Below are 23,340 nucleotides of genomic sequence, written 5' to 3' on the forward strand. Positions count from 1 at the left end.
TATTAAATAAGAAAAAATCTCAGGAAACCACTCAGGCACAGCAACTCCTATATCTCCATCTCCAACTGCAACTTCCTTCTCTAATCCGAGATAACCATGGCCGGAATTTTTCGGCCCTGTGGCGGTGGGGACGGAGTCATAAAATGCGGCGAGCCATTCTAAACTCTATTGACTTGGGCAGGAACATAAAATCCCGCTGCTGTAAAATTCCACCCCACATTTCTAAATCAGTCTCTGAAAAGTTCATACTCGGCCTCTGATGTAACAGCCATTTTGTTCGCTCTTGCCAGAGTTTGTTCACTTTTTTTATTCATTCATGGGATATGGACTTCGCTGGGTGGGCCAGCATTTATTGCCCATCCTTAGTTACCCTTGAGAAGGTGGTGGTGAGTTGACTTCTTGAACTGCTGCAGTCCATGTAGTGTACGTATACCCACAGTGCTGTTAGAAAGGGAGTTCCAGGATTTTGACCCAGTGACAGTGAAGGAACAGCGATATATTTCCAAGTCAAGGTGGTGAGTGACTTGGTGGGAACTTACAGGTGGCGGTGTTCCCATCTATCTGCAGCCCTTGTCCTTCTAGATGGTAGTGGTCATAGGTTTGGAAGGTGCTGTCTAAGGACCTTGGTGAATTCCTGCAGTGCATCTTGTAGATGGTACACACTGCTGTTACTCTGCGTCGATGGTGGAGGGAGAATGTTTGTGGATGGGGTGCCAAACAAACGGGCTGCTTTGTCCTGGATGGTGTCGAGCTTCTTGAGTGTTGAGAGTTGCACTCATGCAGGCAAGTGGGGAGTATTCCCTCACACTCCTGACTTGTGCCAAGTAGATTGTGGGCATTCTTTGGGGAGTTAGGAAGTGGGTTACTCGTCGCAGGATTCCTAGCCTCGGACCTGCTCTTGTAGCCACAGTATTTATATGGCTAGTCCAGTTCAGTTTCTGGTCAATGGTAACCCCCAGGATGTTGATAGAGAGGGATTCAGTGATGGTAATGCCATTGAATGTCATGGGGCGATGGTTAGATTCTCTCTTGTTGGAGATGGTCATTGCCTGGCACTTGTGTGGTGTGAATGTTACTTGCCACTTGTCAGCCCAAGCCTGGATATTGTCCAGGTCTTGCTGCATTTGGACATGGACTGCTTCAGTATCTGAGGGGCTGCGAATGGTGCTGAACATTGTGCAATCATCAGCGAACATCCCCACTTCTGACCTTATGGTGGAAGGAAGGTCATTAATGAAGCAGCTGAAGATGGTTAGGCCAAGGACACTGTCCTGAGGAACACCTGCAATGATGTCCTGGGGCTGAGATGACTGACCTCCAACAACTACAACCATCTTCCTTTGTTCTAGGTATGACTCCAACCAGTAGAGAGTTTTCCCCCTGATTCTTATTGACTCCAGTTTCGCTAGGGCTCCTTGATGCCACACTCAGTGAAATGCAGCCTTGATGTCAAGGGTAGTCACTCTCACCTCGCCTCGGGAGTTCAGCTCTTTTGTCCATGTTTGAACCAATGATGCAATGAGGTCAGGAGCTGAGTGGCCTTGGCGGAACCCACTGAGCATCAGTGAGCAGGCTATTGATAAGCAAGTGCTGCATGATATCACTGTTGATAATCCCTTCCATTACTTTACTGATAATGGAGAGTAGACTAATGGGACGGTAATTGGCTGGGTTGGGTTTGTCCTGCTTTTTGTGTACAGGACATACCTGGACAATTTTCCACATAGCTAGGTAGATACCAGTGTTGTAGCTGTACTGGAACAGCTTGGCTCGGGACACGGCAAGTTCTGGAGCACAAGTCTTCAGTACTATTGTCGGAATATTGTCAGGGCCCATAGCCTTTGCAGTATCCAGTGCCTTCAGCCATTTCTTGATACCACGTGAAGTGAATTGAATTGGCTGCAGACTGACATCTGTGATGCTGGGAACCTCCAGAGGATGCCAAGATGGATCATCCACTTGGCACTTCTGGCTAAAGATTGTTGCGAATGCCTCAGCCTTATCTTTTGCACTGATGTGCTGGGCTCCCCCATCATTGAGGATGGTGATGTTTGTGGAGCCTCCTCCTCCAGTGAGTTGTTTAATTGTCCACCACCATTCATGACTGGACGTGGCAGAACTACAGAGCTTAGATCTGATCCATTGATTGTGGGATCATGCAATCTGTCTATCACTTTCTGCTTATGCTGTTTGGCATGCAAGTAGCCCTGTGTTATAGCTTCCCAGGTTGACACTTTATTTTAGGTGTACCTGGTGCTGCTCCTGGCATGCCCTCCTGCATTCTTCATTGAACCAGGGTTGATCCCCTGGCTTGAGGGTAATGGTAGAGTAGGGGATATGCTGGGCCATGAGGTTACAGATTGTGGTTAAGTACAATTTGGCTGCTGCTGATAGCCCACAGCACCTCATGGATGCCCAGTCTTAAGTTGCTAGATCTATTCGAAATCTATCCTTTTTAGCACAGTGGTAGTGCCACACAACACAATGGAGGGTATCCTCAACGTGAAGGTGGGACTTCATCTCCACAAGAACTGTGCGATGGTCACTCCTACCAATACTGTCATGGACAGATACATCGGCAGCGGGCAGATTGGTGAGGATGAGGGTAACTATTTTGTTTTTCCCTCTTGTTGGTTCTCTCACCACTTGCCATAGACCTAGTTCAGCAGCTATGTCATTTAGGACTCGGCCAGCTCAGCCAGTCGTGGTGCTACCGAGCCAGTCTTGGCGATGGACATTGAAGACCCCACCAGAATACATTCTGCACCCTTGCCACCCTCAGTACTCCTTCTAAGTGGTGTTCAAAATGGAGGAGCACTGATTCACCAGCAGAGGGAGGGCTCTACTTGGTAACCAGCAGGAAGTTTCCTTGCCCATGTTTGACCTGATGCCATGAGACTTCATGGGATCTGGAGTCAATGTTGAGGACTCCCAGAGAAACTCCCTCCCAGCTGTTTACCACTGTGCCGCCACCTCTGCTGGGTCTGTCCTGCCAGTGGGACAGAGCATACCCAGGGATGGTGATGGTGCTGTCTCAGACATTAACTGTAAGATACAATTCCAAGAGGATGACTATGTCAGGCTGTTGCTTGACTAGTCTGTGAGACAGCTCTCCCAATTTTGGCATTAGCCCCCAGATGTTAGTAAGGAGGACTCTGTTATAATCCAGAAAGCCATGTGGTGAAGGATGGAACTGGAGCCAACCTATAAACACTTCAAGCATTTACTTACAAAAGATACACATTACAAACAGTACCACCTCACCCTAACCACCACAGTTTCAGTATTTTCCTATTTAGAGGAGAGCAAGAGAATCCCCAGTTAATGTCACCCCCTGCATACAATTAAATACAATTAATATACAATTAACAGATTTCTTTCTCTCTTTTAAATAAAAATTAGCTCTATGTACAACCAAAATTTTAAAACAAATTAAATCAAAGACCGCCATATTCTGTACAAATCATTTCATTGCGAGTTGTCCCTCCTCGAGCACCCATTCCAATTTCTTTGTTCACAAATTTAATTTTGTAAAACAATCCAACAGTTAATGACTTGCAACAGAGCTCTGAAGAAGGGTCATACAGACTCGAAACATTAACTCTGTTTCTCTCTCCACAGATGCTGTCAGACCTGCTGAGATTTTCTAGCATTTTCTGTTTTATTTGGCAAATTCTCCTCCATTATCAGTCAGAGACGTCACTGATGTCCCAAGTTCCCATCCATTTCTCAATGATTTTGCCTATAATAACCCTTTTGCCCTTGCTATATATTATTGTAGAAAGACTAAATCTGGTCACCAGGTATATAAAATGTAGAATGAAAATATGTCTGTCTTTGTCCCAGACCTTTAAATCCATGGCAACTACCTTTTTAAAGTCACGTGCCAATGGAAGGCTTACAGTAGGACTTGGCAGCATGTGTTCATGCTATTTACAGATTTCACACTTCCCACTAATCTCTTCTGTCACCCTCATATACTCTTTCTCTTTGCCATGTCATTTCAAGGGCCCAATGTCTTCACTTTGGGCAGTTCAGTACATAATGATACTTTGAATCGCACCTGAAGCACCTGTTTACTGCTCTTTGGGCATTCTTGGGATTCATTCACCCATTATTTTTGTTCCAATTTTGTCTTTCTCTGCATCGACAGATTTGCAAAAGTGCTTTTATCTTCATTCTGCCTGTCTATAGTCTTTCCATTGTATTGATGCCTGCATCCATTATCTGGACTGTTTCGAAATCTGGCAATCGTTGAGTCCTTAATTCTTTGTGTCACTGTGGAATGTCCCATTTGTTCCATGAAGGCTGAAGGAAATGACTGTATCCCCAGGAATTTTTTCAAGACAACACACATCTGATCCAACAGGGTCTGCCTCTCATAGAGCTAAACACTAGTATCCTGTCCATATGGTACACCTTAGCATAATCCAGCAATTTAAACTCCAGTGCTGATCCAGGGATCCTCAAATTGAATTTCATCAATCTTTAATGCAATCTGTTGAAGTCCATGATGTATTCTTCAATAGGTTGCCAAAATCTATCAAGCTCTGACCCTGCCTTGTAGGCATTTAACAGATCATCTTTCTTGTAGATTTCATCCAAGAACTGTAGCAGAAGGTCCAAACCTTCATTGTTATCCAACTGACAGGCATCCGTCTCAACAAAGTACTTCTGGTTTTACTCCCTGTAGAAAGCAACAACACCAAGACCATACCTCATTCTCAAAGCATTTATTTACAAAGACGCTTATTATAAATACGCACCTCTTAACCCCAACCACCATTTATTGGAATATGACGAAAACCCCAATTAATGTCCACCATCTGAATATAATTAAATCTAATTAATATGCAATTAAAACGCTCCATTAGTTATATGTACTCCTTTAACACCTGATAGCACATGTCTGCCTCCCACCTTCCCGCATTTTTTGTTCTTTCCCTAGAAAATCTGCCCCACTGCTGGCAGGCTGATCATTCTTGTTCTGTGAAAATTATGGAAATTAGCTAATCCCAAACTTTCTGATCAGAGCAGCTTTCTCAGATTTTGGTGAACATCAGTCCCACTTGATGCATTTACACACTCCATCAGGAGGCCAAGAAATTTAGGGCCAGGCTTCTTTTAGGTGTAGAAGTTGGACTTGATCAGATTGAGCGTATTTCTCACTACTGGCTATAAGAATCATTAATGAAAATGTGGATGGTGTAAATATGAAAAACAAAATACTGGAAAATACTCAACAAGTTGGGGCGCATTGGTGGAGGGAGGAACAGAGTTACGCTTCAGGTCAATTAATATTCATCAGAACTGGAAGATGTTAGCAAATTCTAAGTGAAATGAATTTGAGCTATCTCAGCACACTTTGTAATATGAATTCATATCATGTCATATTCATAACTTGGCAATGCCATTCACAGAAGAAAAATGGGCATGTGAGAAATTAATATGCCACATTGGTGAGGCGATGAATGTTATATGGTAAGAGTTATTGTTGAGGCAAAGAAGAGGAAGCTTTCTATTGCACCTAACTTGTGTCATTCGTAATCAAACTTAACCATGTTGTACCTGATTAGTACCTGTTGCTGTGGAAAAAAATGGAAAAAATAGTTTCTTACCATGACTAACATACATGCCAAAAAAAATTCAATTTGGAAATCATACATTAAATGCATTTGAACTTCTTTTAGGAGTTGATTATAAAATAGAACCGACCAGTCAACATTAAGATTACAAGTGTGTTAGATCGTATTTACTTGACTGGTTCAAAGTATGTTGCATTGTTAGACAAAAATGTAAATGCTTTTAGCATGCTACTTTCTGTTAATTTCTCTCCTCTCTAGGTTTAGTCTATGACACTTTTATGCTGAAACACCAGTGCACTTGTGGGAACACTAACAACCATCCAGAGCATGCAGGGAGAATACAGAGTGTCTGGTCTAGGCTTCAGGAAACAGGGTTACTCAACAAGTGTGAGGTAAGAAAGAAGGGAAAATGATGACAGTGACTCAAAAATACTCCAAAAATACTGGAGCCAAATACAGTTTCCCCAAGAATGAATGAATAAAAGAGGATTGTTTCAACTTGCAAACTTATGAACTATGACCCTGAAGTAAGCATTGCGAGCACATAATACTTCATCTGCTTTCCCAGTTTTCTTAGGTTCTTAAGATCCTGGTTAAAGATCTTAAATAATTCATTGAAGTAATAGCAAGCTCTATTGAATACAATTGAAAAGAGGGTGTTGTTATGAAATTGTGATCTGAATTGTGTTTGAAGCACCTGATATAGGCCAAGAATCCCAAAACTGACTAGTTTGAGAATGTGGACTTGCACCTGAAAAGGTGTGAAACATGCAACAGCAAAGTACACTGATATCTAATCCAAATCTTAATTTTGATATATTCTGTTATAGTGATTTGCATTTGTTTAAGAAGTAACAATCCACTTTGGACATGTGATTTTTTTTTTGAATGACCTTTAACACCTCTTCTGGAAAGGCCTACTGTTACTCTTCTGAGGCCAAAAATGCTGCTTCTCCAGAAAATTTTATGTGGTAGCCATATTTTTCGTTGTACTAACTACATGGAATGTCTACTTATTAACAAGAGTCAACCTGTGAAGTTCTCTAGGGGCAGAATTTTTACCTTGGTGTGCGAGCCCGCACCCAACCCGTTCGAGCATAAAATAGCGCGTGATGACGTCAGGCGAGCACCCCAATGTCATCCTGCACTTGTGCAATATTTCGGTCGGTGGGCTTGCATAGAAGTCGGAAGTGTGCCCGCCGACAACTAGGAGGGCAATTCAGTCCATTAAAGTTCCAACTATCCCCAATTTTTTGTGGTCTATCCAACCTTACGGTTGACGGATGGGCGAATCTGCCAGGCGGACTTTGCATTTTTGATGAAACCTTTCCAAAGGTGGGATGAGGTTTCCGTTATTAAATTTAAAAAAATAAAATGTTTGGAGAGATTTTTCATCACCTGTATGTTCAGCTGATTGATTCTGATACGTGGACACTTTTTTCTGGATTGTAAAATCTTTATTGATTGCTTTTAAATTCTTCAGCTCCCTGAAGCAGCTCCCTGCCTTCAGGTAGCTTTCATTCCATGCTCCCCCTGCGTCTGCACTTAGGTCAGCACCCGCCCTCCTCCCACCCCCACCCCAGCAGCGCTGAGCATTTCAGCACCTGTTTCACGCTGGCTGGCTGTTAATGGGGCCACCTGGCGTGAAATCGCGGCCAGCAGTCCATTCCCGTCCGCTCCCATGCCCACAATTGCACGCACCCGCCAAACTAAAAATCCTGCCCTAGGATTTCCACCTATTGTCCAGTCCTAAACACTTGAAAAGCCTTTGTGTGCATTGTAATGGGAAATAGGTTTGATTAAGCATGTGCAAAAGCAAAAAGTTAGTGTTTTGTACATCAAGAACAGAATTTTTCCTGTTGGTTATTTTAGGATCATGAATCATCAAACTCCCAGCCAATTAACTTGATTCAATCAACCTGGCAGTTCTGTAAATTATAACACATTTGTTAACTTATCTGCTGATTTGAGATCAGTTTTACTCCCAAGTGTCAATAGACATCAAGAAAGTTTGCAAGCCTTCCAAGATTTTTTTGTGTTTTTATATAAGGTTGGGCCCAATTGCTGCAAACCCCAAATTCAAGCCAGATATACAAAGTTCACAAACCTACAGATGTATTCATTTTTAAAAACAAAAATAAATTGGTGACTAAAACCGGATGAAATCTGGGACAGAATTTTTCTCTCGTCGGGTGGGCATGTGCCTGACCCAAATGAGCGTAAAATGATGCGCGATATTTTGGTTGGCAGCGCACCCACCGACAATTAAGAGGCCTATTAAGGCCATTAATCAATTATTTGACTAGAATTTTTTGCTGCCCGTCTAACTGTTCAGTTGACAGGCAAGCAAGCAAATAGGCCAAGCGGCCTTTGCATTTTTGGCGAAACCTCATCCTTACCAGTGATTTAAAAAAATAAAACCTTTTAACACTCATATTTAACATGTCCCTGTTCATGTGAGGGGACATGTTTTCAGTATTTTTAATATCTTTACTTTTTATCTTAAAAATCTTCAGCTCCCCGAGGCAGCTCTGTGCCTCAGAGAGCTTTTACTGCACACGCCCGCGCACATGCGGGAACTTCCGCCCTCACCCCGTCACCACCCCTGCAGCGCACGATTTATGCTGGCTGGCCGTTAATTGGCCAGCCAGCGTGAGATTGCAGTCGGAGCTTCCCAACCGCTCCTGGGCCCGCCCACCGAGCCCGCCCAACAACCAGAAAATCCTGGCCCTGTTTGTAGCAAATATCCATGTATAAAAAGCTTTTAGCTTCTCACCTTGTCTCTTGTTCGCGCTGCTAAGCTGATGGTGTTAAACATTGTCTTTGATCTGGAGGTCCCTTCCAGAATCTGAAAAGAAGTTGCACACTTCAACTCTACCACACATGCTTGGGGTTTGAAATTGTCAAATGTGCCTGCGTGCCATTGTGATGTAAAGGTGCACGGCAGAGCAAGGGTTAACTGGGGAATAGCACCGCCTACTGTATGATATGAGGAGGCGGTGGCATAGTGGTATTGTCACTGGAGTAGTATTCCAGAGACCCAGGGTAATGCTCTGGGGACCCACGTTCGAATCCCACCACAGCAAATGGCAAAATTTGAATCCAGTAAAAACCTGGAATTGAAAGTCTGATGATGACCACAAAACCATTGCCAAGTGTCCTAAAAACCCATCTGGTTCACTAATGCCCTTCAGGGAAGAAAATCTGCCATCCTTACCTGGTCTGGCCTACATGTGACTCCAGATCCACAGCAATGTGGTTGACTCTTAGATGCCCTCTAAACAAGGGCAATTAGGGATGGGCAATAAATGCCGGCCTAGCCAGTGATGCCCACATCCCATGAATGAATAAAACAATGTATAGAGTCACATGATGTAAGACTCAGAGAGAACATTCTAGAAGCAGCTGGTGGCAGTTGGTAGCAGCACCATGTGCATGCAACTGGGATCTGTATATAGTTAAAAGATTAGCAATAAATGTTTCATGCAAGTCTCAAGACCTCATCATTGAGACATCAAACGAACCCATAATATAACAGGGACCACACAACAATGTTTGATAAACAAAAATGCTGCTTTTTTTGTTATATATTAATTAAAAATAAAATGTCATGACGTGGCAGATTATATGTGCTAGGTGGACCAAATCCACAAGGGAAACTTGGCCACGCTATCACAACGGTTTTGTAATTTGTATTTATTATGAGAAGATGTGTGCACTGAATTCAGAAATAATGGGCAGAATTTTTCCCTCATCGGGCTGGCCCGGGAGCGGCTGCGAAACCGACTGCTGCCCGCGATCGGGCTCCGACCGCGATTTCACGCTTGCTGGCCAGTTAATGGCTACGCGTGTTGGGACCCTCAGCGCTGCTGGGGTGGGGGCGGGAGGAGTGCCGAGGTGTGCACATGCGTGGGTAGCACGCACTGTTAGCTCCCTGAAGGCACAGAGCTGCCTCAAGGAGCTGACAGATTTTAAATACAAAAATGAACTTTTAACTTTCGAGCTAAACACGTCCCCACATGTGACTCAGTCACATGAAGAGGAACATGTAAAAAAAGGATGTTAAAAATTTTTTTTAGTAAGCGCTGGAAACCTCATGAGGATGAGATGGATGAGGTTTCGTTAAAAATGCAAAGGCCGTCTGACCTATTCGTGAAAAATTACTTTAAGGGCCTTAATATCCCTCTTAATTGTCGGCAGGCACACTGCCACCTCTTGCGCATTCCCGCCGACCATAAGATTGCAAGAGTGCGCAATGACATCAGGACGCTCGCCTGACATCATCGTGTACTATTTCACTCCCGTTCGGGTCGGGCACATGCCTGCCCGCGCAACGAAAAATTCTGCCCAATGAGTCCACTAAGACCTTTAGAGATTTTGAAAACTAAATTTAAATATTTCATTACAAAGCATGGGCTCAGCGTTGGTGCAGATCTGTTAATTGAAATATTTATCTATTAATTAATTATCTGTTAATTTAAATATTTATCTATTTTGTATTATAATTCCTGATAACACACGTCCAAGTCATTTTTATTTTGTTAATAAATATTTTAATTTAATTTTCAAAATCTCTAAAGGTCTTAGTAGATTCATTGGGCAGAATTTTTTGTTAATAAAATTAATTAATATAAAAGATTTCAAACACATACATAAGACTACAGTTACTTAATACTATAACAACTGCTGAAATTCCTAATTAGCCTGACTCCCAGTTACACACCCCCTTTAAGGCAACAGTCCAAAATAGATTTTAGATGTTTAAAAAAAACAGCAAGTTAACTCAGTACCCACTTGACAGTGGAATTCCAAATGGCTTTCTCCAACTTTAGTTACTGGACACAACAGACTTATGCACAAACGGCTGGAGGCTTCTTCAAGGCTGTTTCACACACCTCAGTTAGATCTTACATGGCCCCTAACATAGCCTTTCATTCTCCTTTATATATGTTTCTCTCTTTCATATGTAAATTCCATTGTTCCATATGTCTTTGGAACTGTACCTTTCCCATAATATAAAAATGTTCATATTGCCAATATTGTCAATAACCTTTAGGAAAAATAAACACACTGCCAAGCCTTGCTTATCTGGCTAGTTGTAAACAGACTAACATCACTTTGAAATCCAAACAATCCCTTTGCTTTTCTAAAAATGCAAATTCCCTTCACACCTTACATGCTAAGACAGCATCCATGTTTACCTATTAGCGTTTCAAGTACATTTCTACACCTAGCTTCTTTTGATAGTTTCAAGCTTGCAGTCTACCTGACTCCAAATATAATTAAACCACACTGGTAGAACCATCTACACACACCCAAAAACCTACTTTACCAACAAACCAGAAAAATAGTGAAAATTATTATACTTTCATAACAAAAAGGAGAACTGGGTGTGGCATAAGAGGTTAGAACAGTGTATTCTTTCAACCCTGGGACCTGGATTTCAAGTCAGCTCAAAATACGTTGCAAAGAACATGATTGAAGTTTATTGTGGGATTCCGTTTATTTCACAGTGCATAAAAGACCAGAGCACAAATTTGGGTCTTACAGACTAATAGCTGATAGTAATATAGTATTCTTGCTTATGAATCCATTTGAACTTATGGGGAATGAAAGAGCATTTTTCTACAATACAGGGTACTCTTTGCAGGTGGGGTTTTGACCTTTTGCCATTATAATGTTACAAAACCTACAATGTATCTAAACCTTTCTGTGCTTGACATGGAAGGGTTTGCTACCTCTGCATGGTGTTAAGTGTTTTTCCTCAGCACAACAGTCCATTTTAATAAATAGATACAGATGCATATACAATTAGAAGTTGTTGCTTTCTCTGCTTAAAGAAACAATATTTATGACTGCCCTTGAATCTCAAGTTTGATTTTAGATTATGTGGAGTAAATACTATTTGATTAAAGCATGGACTCGGTGTTGGTGCAGTTAATCTGTTAATTTAAATATTTATCTATTTTGCATTATAATTCCTGATAACATATGTCCGAGTCATTTTTATTTTGCTTAAATTATTCTTTCCTGCTGTGAGAAAATATTATGGTCAAAATAATAGAACTGTGCACAGATGATAGAGAGACAGTAATTGTATATCTGAATTATGCTTCTGTATGCACCAATGTGATAATATCTATTATGTATTTTCTTTATGTGCAAACAAGAACTTGAATAAAACTATATTGAAGAAAATTGGGAAGTACAATACATACATAGTTTATAGAGAGAAGCCAAAGAGATGTGTAGATGCAATTGGCAACATTTTTTTAAAAAAAGTTTTTACTTTGCATTCTGTAGATTAATAAATTCTAACAATGGGATTTTAGTCCACTTTTTAATAAAAGCTTGTTCTACCCTTTAATGAATCACGTGTTCTACTTTGCAACCATTGCTACTCAGCTTCTATACCCTTCTGTGAAAGTGACCATGCAACAACTTTGAAATAACAATGTTCTGCTCAAGCATTTCATCTCCTCAGAATCACAGTTATGATAGTATATTACAGATTCTGTTTCCTCACTTGAGAATCATGATATGTATTATATTGTAAAATGCTGTGGAGAGAGTTAAAGGTTATAATCCTGTCGAATGGGGTAGGAATCTCTCTCACTTATAAAACAGTGAGTCTACACTTATACCATTTATGATACATCAGCCCTAAATTCTTCAACAGAACTGTGCACTGAGCTCTCATGATTCAAATTACGTTAACACTTTAAAACCGAATGATTTAGGGGGGTTGTCTCAATACACATGCAGTTGTTTTACTTGTTACAGGGGAGATAAAGTGTGACATTTATAACTTGGAAAGCATGCTTATTCTTAGAAGTAATTGATTCTGATGGTTAACGCTTGGAAAAAATTGGATATGTACAACAACTAAGTAGCACTTGAGGATTGAAGGTGCAATCTAGATGTGAAACTTTTAATATCAGTATAAAGCTTGCTTAGTTATTATGAGGAACCTATATGTGCCTAGCAAGTAATCATCAGATGTGTACCACCCTAAGTAATTAACCTTTTGAGCACGGAATGTTCTGAATGGTGTTTAAACCTTCACACTTTCGGATGTCTGCAAAACTTTGTTCAAAACATTTGCGGTGGTTAATATTATAAAAGTCAGGGATCACTATGAAAACACATTAACCTTAATTTAAAATATTCGTGGAATAAATTTCTGAAAGCTGTAGTTTTGCCCTACATTTTTATTTTGGTGGAGAAATGCTGTTGCAGTCCTCAAAGGATTAAATATACTCTACTTACTTTTGCAGCGAATCCGGGGTAGAAAAGCGACTTTGGATGAAATCCAAACAGTGCATTCAGAACATCACACATTATTATATGGCACCAGCCCTCTAAACAGACAAAAGCTGGACAGTAAGAAGTTGCTAGGTATGTGGTATTTAATCACAAAAAGACCAAAGAAGAAACAAACCTTTACAGCAAGTGAACCTTGTCTTTACTTGCAATGTTAGAGTTCTGTTTGCATTCTGAAAATGTGTTTCCATATTACATTCGTTTTCTGGTTTGGAGGAATTACATTCCTATATGATACATTGTGCAGGCTGAGAATGCTCAGTTGATGTGATTAACTTGCTAAATTCTTGATCATAAATACTTTGAGTATTTTAATTTGAATACTTTAAAATTGCAATTAAATATACCTAAATAATAGTTAACTGAGTGTTACTGAAGGATTTTCTATTGCCTTTCCAAGAAATAAAAATGTACTCAGCTTTTCACCGTTAACTGAAGAGTATTCTGTTGGCATGTTTGTCTAGGTCCAATTACACAGAAGATGTATGCACTGCTACCCTGTGGTGGACTTGGGGTGAGTACAACCAAGCACAGCTACTTGTTTTTTAAAAAAATTTCATTGGTGTATTTGAATGATTTGTTATAAAATCAATGCTACCTCAAACCTCTTGTGTTCTGTTTATTGTCCTCCAATAGTAACTTAGGAAGCTGCTGGTCAATGATAAATTATTTGACATAATAATTGATGCCTTCCAGAGATACATGCTGTAGAGTGGAGTGTACAAATTTGACTGCTAAACTTAGAGTGCCACATTTAACTATTTCCAATGCAGCAACTCAGAATGAGGGTCGCATTGCAGATAGATTTCCACAGTCTCCTTTGGCTTTTTTTTAAGTCAGTCCTTTAAATGGTATTTGGGGTTCTTATTAGTGAATATACTTAGAGGATGTCTGATACACAGCATAAAATTATGCTAATCTTGTTAGGATAACCTTTTGAAAGTTGCAGTAGCATTTCAGTATCATTTCCAAAAAAGTTATACAAGGTGCAGAGTTCTGCCAGTTTCATTTTCATGTGCGGTTACAAATAGATCAGTTCTGTATTTGTATTTATTGTGTTTAACATTCAATTACTTTGAACTCAGCCTGTGACTGTAAAAAGCCAATCATGCAGAACATTTTAGGTAATTTTAACTGCAAGCCAATGCTATGCAAAGCTATCTAAATCAAATTTAGCCATTATGATGCAGTGTTTTATAAGGTACCCAAGCAATTCAGTTGATTGAAAATTTTATAAGCTTTGGGGTCACAGCAGGTTTCAGGCTGGCATGAGCAGGGCAAGTGCAAAACATACTCATTAGCCTAAATTTCAAGCCCAGGATATTAAAACTCTGAGGCTCTATAACATTTGATTGATGGGTTCCCTACCCAATTGTACCAAGACTGAAAGCCCATCCACTTTCATGATGCGATTTCTGGTGGCCTGGAGAGATCTACTTAAAATGGAAATGCAGCTCTTAAAGGAGGGCTACATCCATTTCTGCAAGATTGTTGGAGAGGGTTACTTTTTGGCAAAATAAATTTAAAGCAAAACCCAGGTTCTCTGAGGTCTCAGCAGTTAAAGGCACCAATTAGAGGGACAAGGAGGGACCTTCTGTTACCCATGAGCGCCAGGAAGACTGTCAAGTGAGGTCAGTGAAGTGAGAGTGTCTGCCCTTGACATCAAGATAGCATTTGACTGAGTGTGGCATCAAGGATTCCAGCAAAACTGGAGTCAATGGGAATCAGGGGGAAAGCTCTCCACTGGTTGGAGTCATACCTAGCACAAAGGAAGATGGTTGTGGTTGTTGGAAGTCAATCATTTCAGTTCCAGGACACCACTGCAGGTGTTCCTCAGGGTAGTGTCCTAGGCCCAACAATCTTCAGTTGCTTCATCAATGACATTCCTTCCAACATAAGGTCAGAAGTGGGGATGTTTGCTGATGATTGCACAATATTCAGCACCATTCGCGACTCCTCAAATACTGAAGCAGTCCATGTCTAAATGCAACAAGACCTGGACAATATCCAGGCTTGGGCTGACAAGTGACAAGTAACATTCACCCACACAAGGGCCAGGCAATGACCATCTCCAACAAGGGGGAATCTAATCATCACCCCATGACATTCAACGGCATTACCATCGCTGAAACCCCCACTATCAACATCCTGGGGGTTACCATTAAGCAGAAACTGAACTGCACTAGCCATACAAATACTGTGGCTACAAGAGTAAGTCAGAGGCTAGAAATTCTGTGGTGAGTAACACCTCCTGACTCACCAAAGCCTGCCCATCTACAAGGCACAAGTCAGGAGTGTGATAGAATCCACTTGCTTGGATGAGTGTAGCTCCAACATGACTCTATAAGCTTGACACCATCCAGGGCAAAGCAGCCTGCTTGATTGGCACCCTTTCCACAAACATTAATTCCCTCCACCACCAAAGAACAGTGGCGGCAGTGTGTACCTTCTATAAGATGCACTGTAGGAACTCACCAAGGCTCCTTAGGCAGCACCTTCCAAATCCACGACCACTACCACCTAGAAGGACAGAGGCAGCAAATACATGGGAACAACACCACCTGGAAGTTTCCCTTCAAGCTGCTCACCATCCTGACTTAGAAATATATTGCTGTCCCTTCACTGTCTCTGGTCAAAATCCTGGACCTCCCTCCCTAACAGCACTGTGGGTGTGCCTACTCCACACGGACTGCAGCGGTTCAAGAAGGCAGATCACCACCACCTTCTCAAGGGCAATTGGGGATGAGCAATAAATGCTGGCCTCGCCAGCGACACCAGATCCCATAAATGAATTTTAAAAAGTCTCCATCCCTCTCACCCACATTTCTTAATGCTCTAAGCAATTCCCTCCTCTACAGCATATCCTTCATCACCCATTACATGAGCATGTTATATCAACCCCATTCTCTATCCAAACTCCTGTTCCTTCCTCCCTTCACAGCAGTCAGTAGTGAAATTTTCTTCTCATATTGCAGACTCAGCAACTTCTCTTATGACTCCTCCTTCAGTTTCAACTCCAACCACTTGCTTTCCATTCAACACCTTTTCATCCTGTTCACATCTGTTTCTTCTCACTCTCAGCCTGAGTAATACCAGCTAAGCCGCAGATATGGGCATCCTCTTTTTCAGTGAACCTCACTTAATAACTTCTGTCCCCTCTTTCTGCAGGACAGATGCCACGCAAGTCTGGGAGGGGACAATGAACTTGAAGCTAGCACAGCATGCTCTGGAGGTCTGTGGCCCCTAAAGGTTGAGGCTACTCAAAACAGTACCTCTGACTAGTATTTCATGTACCTCAGACAAATGCACATTCAGCTACTTTAACAACAACAAGCTGCATATTGAAATCCGTGGGTTGTTGCAGTGATTTGTGAACTTAGGCAGTTAAAGAAAGTCATACATGGTAGATTCATCAATCAAAAAGTGATTATTTAATGATTTAAACAATTCACACAAGCATGAAACATCAATAAATGCGTACAACCTTAAAATCAAGTATTTCGGCATCAAGGAAGATGAGTGATCAGCTATCTTGAAGCTCTTGACGTTTCTTCTTATTCTTGGACATCCTTCCTCTTGATGAACCTTCTTCAGGCTCCTCCAACTGCAGTAAAGAAACTGCCAAGAAGTCCCATTTTTATATGATTTTTACCAGTTGGAGTGCAAGTTAAAGTTAGGAGAGGTATTATTATGGTCACTTGCCCATTGTTGCTTTAAATGATGGGCAGTTGGCTAGGCCACTCAAAATAGTCTTTCCACAATTTGAAACTTCTTTTAGCTTTCTGCCTGTGTGAAACCAGGGTGTGAAATATTCCGTAGCCTCTTGTATATGTGAAACCAGGTGCTGTACTTTTAGTTGTCTTACTGAAGGACTTCTGACTGTCTCAGCACTGTTTTTCCAAGTCCGTTATTTTGAGAACCGAAGACTTGTTCAGAGCTTCTCTAGGATTCTGCGTATTGCTGCCTTTGCAGTTTAACTTAGAATCAATGTTCCGTCTAAGCTGTATGACAGCGTAGCAACCCGAAAGTTCCCTTGCACAAGTTGGTCCCTTTAATTTATGTAAAAAAGTTTAAAGGGCCCATGCACTTAAATCGCCCTAGGAGTTAGATCATCTCCCAGCTCCACTGTAGGAGATAGAGATGGGGACAATAGGGATCCAACTATGAATAGAAAACTGCTCGCCTTGCACAGGCAGTTGTGCCAAGTATTCAAGCATCTCAATAATTTTCAGTACATGCTTGAAAATATGGAGTAGTGTGCTTCCAACCTATGTGCTATTAGCTTCCAGGACAACAACACTCTGCAGCCTACCTTGAATAGTGTGACCATCTGCAGGGTTCCGCAGCCAAGCCCTCATAACAGGAGTCAATCTTCACAGCCTTTGCAGTTTTCGTTGTACTTGAAATGGCTACCATACTTGTGCTCAGCTCTATATTGGCAAGACATGGACTAAAGAGGTAGGGCTGTCAAGTAGTCACCATCCCCTGCAGTCTACTTTCCTGCAGATCAATGTAACTCATGAGGTACAGCTTCATGGGAGTGGCACAATGGGAGTAGTGCATGCTCCCATCTGTCAGGATGTTTGTATGTTTACCCCCTTCCACTGCCTCAACATAGAGCTGCATGGTGCCAGAAAGCTGGGCAAGCCTCAGCAGCAGCCAAAGTGCAGAAATCTGTAGCTGGGCCCTCACGGCCTCAAGCACCCACATGTTGTCAGCAACAAACATCTTGGGTCCCAAAATGATCAACAGCAACCTTCCACTAGTCACAAGTAACAGAGTTAAGAACATAAGAACTAGGAGCAGGAGTAGGCAATTCAGCCCCTCGAGCCTGCCCCGTCATTCAATACGATCATGGCTGATCTCATTTTGGCCTCAACTCCAATTTCCTGCCCTCTCCCCATAACCTTTCAACCTATTGCTAATTAAAAATCTCTCTATTTCCTCAAATTTATTCAGCGTCCCGGCATTCGCTGCACTCTGAGGTAGTGAATTCCACAGATTCACGACCCTTTGAGAAAAATAATTCCTCCTCATCTCTGATTTAAATCTACCACCCTTTAGCCTAAAATTATGGCCTCTCATTCTAGAATGCCCCACAAGGGGAAACATCCGCTCCATGTCTACTTTGTCTATCCCCTTTAGCATCTTATATACCTCAATTAGATCTCCCCTCATCCTTCTAAACTCTAGCAAGTATAGGCCTAAACTGCTCAATCTCTCCTCGTTAGACAAGCCCCGCATCTCTGGAATCAATCTAGTGAACCTCCTCTGAACTGCCTTCAATGCAACTATATCCTTCCTCAAGTAAAGGAACCAAAACTGTGCACAGTACTCCAGGTGCGGTCTCACCAATGCCTTGTATAGTTGCAACAACACTCCCCTATTTTTATACTCTACTCCTTTAGCAATAAATGCCAAAATTCCATTTGCCTATTTCTTATTTCTTCACTGCAACTTACTTTCCCACCTATTTTGGTGTCATCTGCAAATTTAGCTATAGTGCCTTCTGTCCCTGAATCCAAGTCATTAATATAGATTGTAAATAGTTGGAGCCCAAGGACCAAACCTTGTGGCACCCCACTAGTTACAGCTTGCCATCCAGAAAAAGACCCATTTATCCCGACTCTCTGCTTTCTGTTGGTTAGCCAGTCCTCTATCCAAGCTAATATATTACCCCTAACTCCATGTGATCTTATCTTGTGTATTAATCTTTTGTGCGGCACCTTATCAAAGGCCTTCTGGAAGTCCATAAATACTACATCTACAGGATCCCCATTATCCACTTTGCTTGTCACATCTTCAGAGAACTCTAGCAAATTAGTTAAACACGATTTACACTTCATAAAACCATGCTGACTCTGACTTTGATTTTCCAAATGCCCCATTACGACTTGCTTAATAATGGATTCCAACAATTTCCCAACGACAGACGTTAAACTAAATGGTCTATAGTTTCCTACTTTCTGCCTCCCCCACTTTTTGAATAAGGGTGTTATATTAGCATTTTTCCAATCCACTGGAACCTTTCCAGAATCCAGAGAATTTTGGAATATTATAGCCAATGCATCCACTATCTCTGTTGCCACTTCCTTTAAGACCCTGAGATGTAGGCCATCAGGTCCTGGGGACTTCTCACCCTTTAATCTCAATAGTTTGCTCAGTACTTTTTCTCGATGATGATTGTTCTAAGTTCCTCCTCCTCTATACCCTCTGCACTACCTGTTACTATTGGGGTGGTACTAGTGTCCTCCACCGTGAAAACTGAAGCAAAATATTGATTAAGCGTTTCTGGCATTTCTGCATTCCCCACTATTAACTCCCCAGTCTCGTCCTCCAAGGGACCTACATTTATTTTAGCTACTCTCTTTCCTTTTATATACTTTTGAAGCTTTTGCTATCAGTTTTTACATTTTGTGCTAGTTTTCTTTCATAATTTACCTTTGCTCTTTTTATTATTTTTTTAGTAACCCTTTGTTGATCTTTAAAAGTTTCCCAATCTTCCAGCCTGCCTCTGACCTTTGCAATATGGTATGCCTTAGTTTTTGCCTTTATGTTATCTTGAACTTCCTTGCTTAGCCATGGATGCTTTTTCCCCGTCTTACCATCTTTCTTCCTCTTTGGAATATATTTTACTTGGGAGGAATTGAAAATCTCCTTAAATATCTGCCACTGTTCATCAACTGTCCTACCTTGTAGTCTTCCTGCCCAGTCCACTAGGGCCAAATCTGCCCTCATGCCTATGTAGTTACCTTTGTTTAACTCCAGAACATACTTTTAAGAAGAGCTCTATGATTGACACCTGAGTGAGAAATAACTTTGAGAAAATCATTGAGCTTTGCATTATTGATCAATCGCTACTATTACGTTTGCAGTATTTTATAGTAGCAGATTCTAAGTCTGCAGTGTTAGTAGGTTATTGATATCGAAATTGGCTGAATGATTTCAATATTCTTTAATACAGGATTAAGGGATTGATAAAGTTGGCAACATGGATTTTTAATCCAGACGATCTTTGTATAATTTTTCATGTTGTGGGAATGAGCAGTATACCAGAAAAGTTGTTTAACAGTTGATCGCTGGCCTTTAGCTGCAATGTAGTGGCTCACCTTCCTTCTGCTTTATCCTTGCCTTCTTCCAGTTCTTTGTCAGGTAATGAATGTTCTTGTTGCTCCGCCTCCTTCAACTGCAATATTACCATGTTCAAAATGCACAGGTACTTGAAACTTTGCTTCAGTAGCACTATTGTGTTCAGTGATGTTCGAGGTAGTGCTATGGCTGTGATTGTATCTGAGCTGTTCAAACTGGGATGGTGGAGGGGTGTCATCAGGGTGTGCATGAAGTAGCCTTGTCAAGAAGCAGCCACCCTTTCATATTCCCAGAAAGGTGGAATATTTGAATATTTGCAGGATGAAAGCAGTGTGACATTTGCCTGTATAACTGGCACAGACTTGCATGATCCTTCTGCAGTGGTCACAAACTGGTTAGATATTAATTAGGTGATCTCCCTTCCTGTTAATGAACCCTGTAGGCTGGTCTTCTGGTGTCTTAATTGTTACCTGAGTGCAGTTTATGATACCCAGGGCATGAGGGAATCTCTTCTCAACGTGACTGTTCGCGTCCATGCAAAGGTGATATATTGATTGGCCCCGGCAAAGAAGACGTTGGGGCCTTGATTAATGCAGGGTGCACTGCAGACTGGCAGATATGGATGATGTCTCCAGTAACAGTCTGGAAGCAACCTAGAGCAGAAAAAAAGTTCAAAACAGTAGTGACTTTGACAACCACTGGCAAAACATGGCTATTTGTCCCAGCTGAAAGTAGATCTTATTGTACGAAAATGAACAGATCAGCGATAGTCAGCCAGAAGAATCCAACCTCCTGATGCATGCTCCTAAAAGATATCCAGGAAAGTGAATGTTGGGCTACAGCATCCCACCGCACTCAGGTACATTTTTTATACAAGCCCACCTGCTGCTTTTTCTGGTTGTTCAGTTGACTGCTACTTCTACTTTAATACAAAAGCAAAAATGATGGGCTGAATCTTCTGTTTGTCAGGCGGGCAGGCCCAACCCAATCAGCGGCGGGCGCAGAGCTGATCGCCACCGGCAAAACGGGCCACACCGCCATTTTGCGCGGGCAAGCCAATTAAGGCCCGCCCAGCGTGTTTCAGACTCCCGTGTTCAGCGGGAAATTCAAATCTGCGGCGGGCGTGTTCGGACTGCCGGTTCCAATGCGGAACCAGCAGTCAGTATAAAGAAAGGCCAGGCAGCCTCCTTTAGGCTGTTCACCATGGCCAGCGACTGGGCTCCAGAGGAGGTCAGGGCAAAGGAGGATGAGGGGGGCAGGCTGCAGGGTAAGCCAGCGGGGGGGGCCTATGTGCCCCTCGGTTCTGCAATGCCTGCCTTGCTGCCCTCCTGGAAGAGGTGTCAAATCGTCGGGAGGCGTTGTTTCCTGAGGAGGAGGGTCCCCCACATGACCAGGCAGGCGTGGCAGGAGGTGGCGGAGGCAGTAAGCTCTCAAGATGCTGTGCGGTGCATAGGAACCCAGTGCCGCAAGCGCTGCAATGATTTGTTGCGCTCTGGAAGGGTGAGTACCATGTCGGCCTTGGCCATTTTACCCAGCAGGTAGCCTTAGCCTTTGAGCCCCCCCACCCCACGTCTTAGTGTCGTTACTGCGTGTTAGCGCATGCTGGGTGGGCAAACAGATAGTGACCATGCTTACATCAGCCTTAGTTAAGGAGTAGGGTTCTCCCCGCAGCATATGTTGGTGTTTGTCGCATTTGAGTAGTCTGGGGGCAACCTGCAGGGCAGGCAGCTAGACACATACTCAGAACCCCAACACATGTCTTATTGATGGTGATGAGATGGTGGAAGGGGAGCCTCAAGGTGTTGTGACCAAGAGCCATCTGCTGACCTCGGCGCCGCACCTAGTTGCGCCTCCTTGCCATGGGCGCTAAGGCCCGTGTGTTATTCAAAGTGATGGACACCGAATGTGTCCAAGGTGGCCGTTGGGGGAGGGGGTTGGGAGCAGCCGTACTATCTTCTGGTGACTGATCACCAGTAGTGTGGACAGTAGCCGCTGGAGGCCTCAGATGGGCCACTGTGGTTGGGGTGCGGCGTACGCGTGTAGAGTACATGAGCGATCAGCCCCAATAAATCCTCTTCTCTGTTCTGCAGGCAAAAACTGAGAACAATAGCCGGAAACGTCTGCGGACTGGTGGTGGGCACGCCGTGCTGCAGCACCTCACCACATATGAGGAGCAGGCCATGGAGCTGGGGAGGAGGCAGGCGGCCAGGTCAGCAGGTGTCAGCGAGGCTGGGGTGCAGCGGCCAGGTATTTGAGGGCCACAGTCCCGTCCACTCTGTCTCCCCACCATCCAAACCACTGATGATTGCTGCAATCGTTAATGCAGCAACACTGCTCGTTCACAGACTGATACAGTCAGACATGTGGGTCATACACAAAGGTCCCTCGGCCCCTTGAGGATGCGCGTCTCTAGCACCTTCCAAAGTCGCCTTATCCCATTTGTGACCACTATCCCCATGGCCTAACATGCCATGGCATCGCTGCTACACATCAAAGACTTATTGCATCTTAGGAGGGTTTGTACCTCCACCACCCTTTCAGCCAGTGCATCCCACGTTACTCTGTCTAAAAGGTCCTCAGCACCTCACCTGTCAACCTCATGGCACTCAACTTAAATAAATGCCACCACGTTAGTCATCCCTGCACCAAGGGGAAATGTTGCCTTCTCTCCACCCGGTCTATGCCCCTCATAACAGTATGAAGGTCAATAATGTGACCAGTCAATCTCCTGTGATCCACAGCAAATGTTGCAAGTATTTGCAATGTTTCCTCATAACTCCAACCCTCCAGGCCAGCATGCATCCAGGTCAGGAACCTCTGCACTCTCCCACTCCAATGCCATCCCTCCCATGAAGCGCAGATCACAACTGAACGCAGAAGTCTAGATGTGGCCTCCACAGCGTTTTCTGCACTTGCAACATGACCTCCCTTTTCCTACATTCTATTCCTCAGCTAATAAAGGAAAGTCTGGCTTTTACCTTGTTAAACGCCTTATGTTCCTGTTCTGCTACCTTAACGGGTCTGCCCAGCAAGGTCCCTGTAATCGTCGTAACTTCCCACGGTCCAACCATTACTCATGTATTCCCGTACCTTGTTTGTCTTGCCCAAGTGCTTAACCGCACACTTATCCACATAACATTCCATATGGCATTCCTTGGGCCATCTGACCAGCCTGTCTGTATGCGCGTGTAATGTTTGGGCCTCCTCATGACTACTCACCACCCCACCAATGTTCGTCTCCTTAGGTTCTTGAAGGTTGAGCGCATTATGAGCCTTGGGGGGGTGGTGGGATGAATGGTGTTACTGACTGAACGCTAACTGATGCACTGTCCTTGTTGTTACT

General features: G+C 42.8%; 1 protein-coding gene across 10 annotated transcripts in view; it reads left to right on the top strand.

Moving 5' to 3' along the window:
- Positions 1 to 23,340, top strand: part of hdac5 (histone deacetylase 5) — a 357,484-nt gene that overhangs the window by 282,167 nt on the left and 51,977 nt on the right. For 8 of the 10 annotated variants that reach the window (XM_078529648.1, XM_078529650.1, XM_078529647.1 and 5 more), the window contains 3 exons: positions 5,844 to 5,977; positions 12,863 to 12,983; positions 13,373 to 13,422. In XM_078529648.1, coding sequence (XP_078385774.1) covers positions 5,844 to 5,977; positions 12,863 to 12,983; positions 13,373 to 13,422 — 305 coding nt within the window. Of the gene's footprint in view, positions 1 to 5,843; positions 5,978 to 12,862; positions 12,984 to 13,372; positions 13,423 to 23,340 lie in introns of those variants that run through there. The other 2 variants (XM_078529652.1, XM_078529657.1) reach the window with 2 other exon arrangements.

Source organism: Cetorhinus maximus, chromosome 25 (genome assembly GCF_964194155.1).
Source record: "Cetorhinus maximus chromosome 25, sCetMax3.hap1.1, whole genome shotgun sequence".
Classification (NCBI taxonomy): Eukaryota; Metazoa; Chordata; class Chondrichthyes; order Lamniformes; family Cetorhinidae; genus Cetorhinus; species Cetorhinus maximus.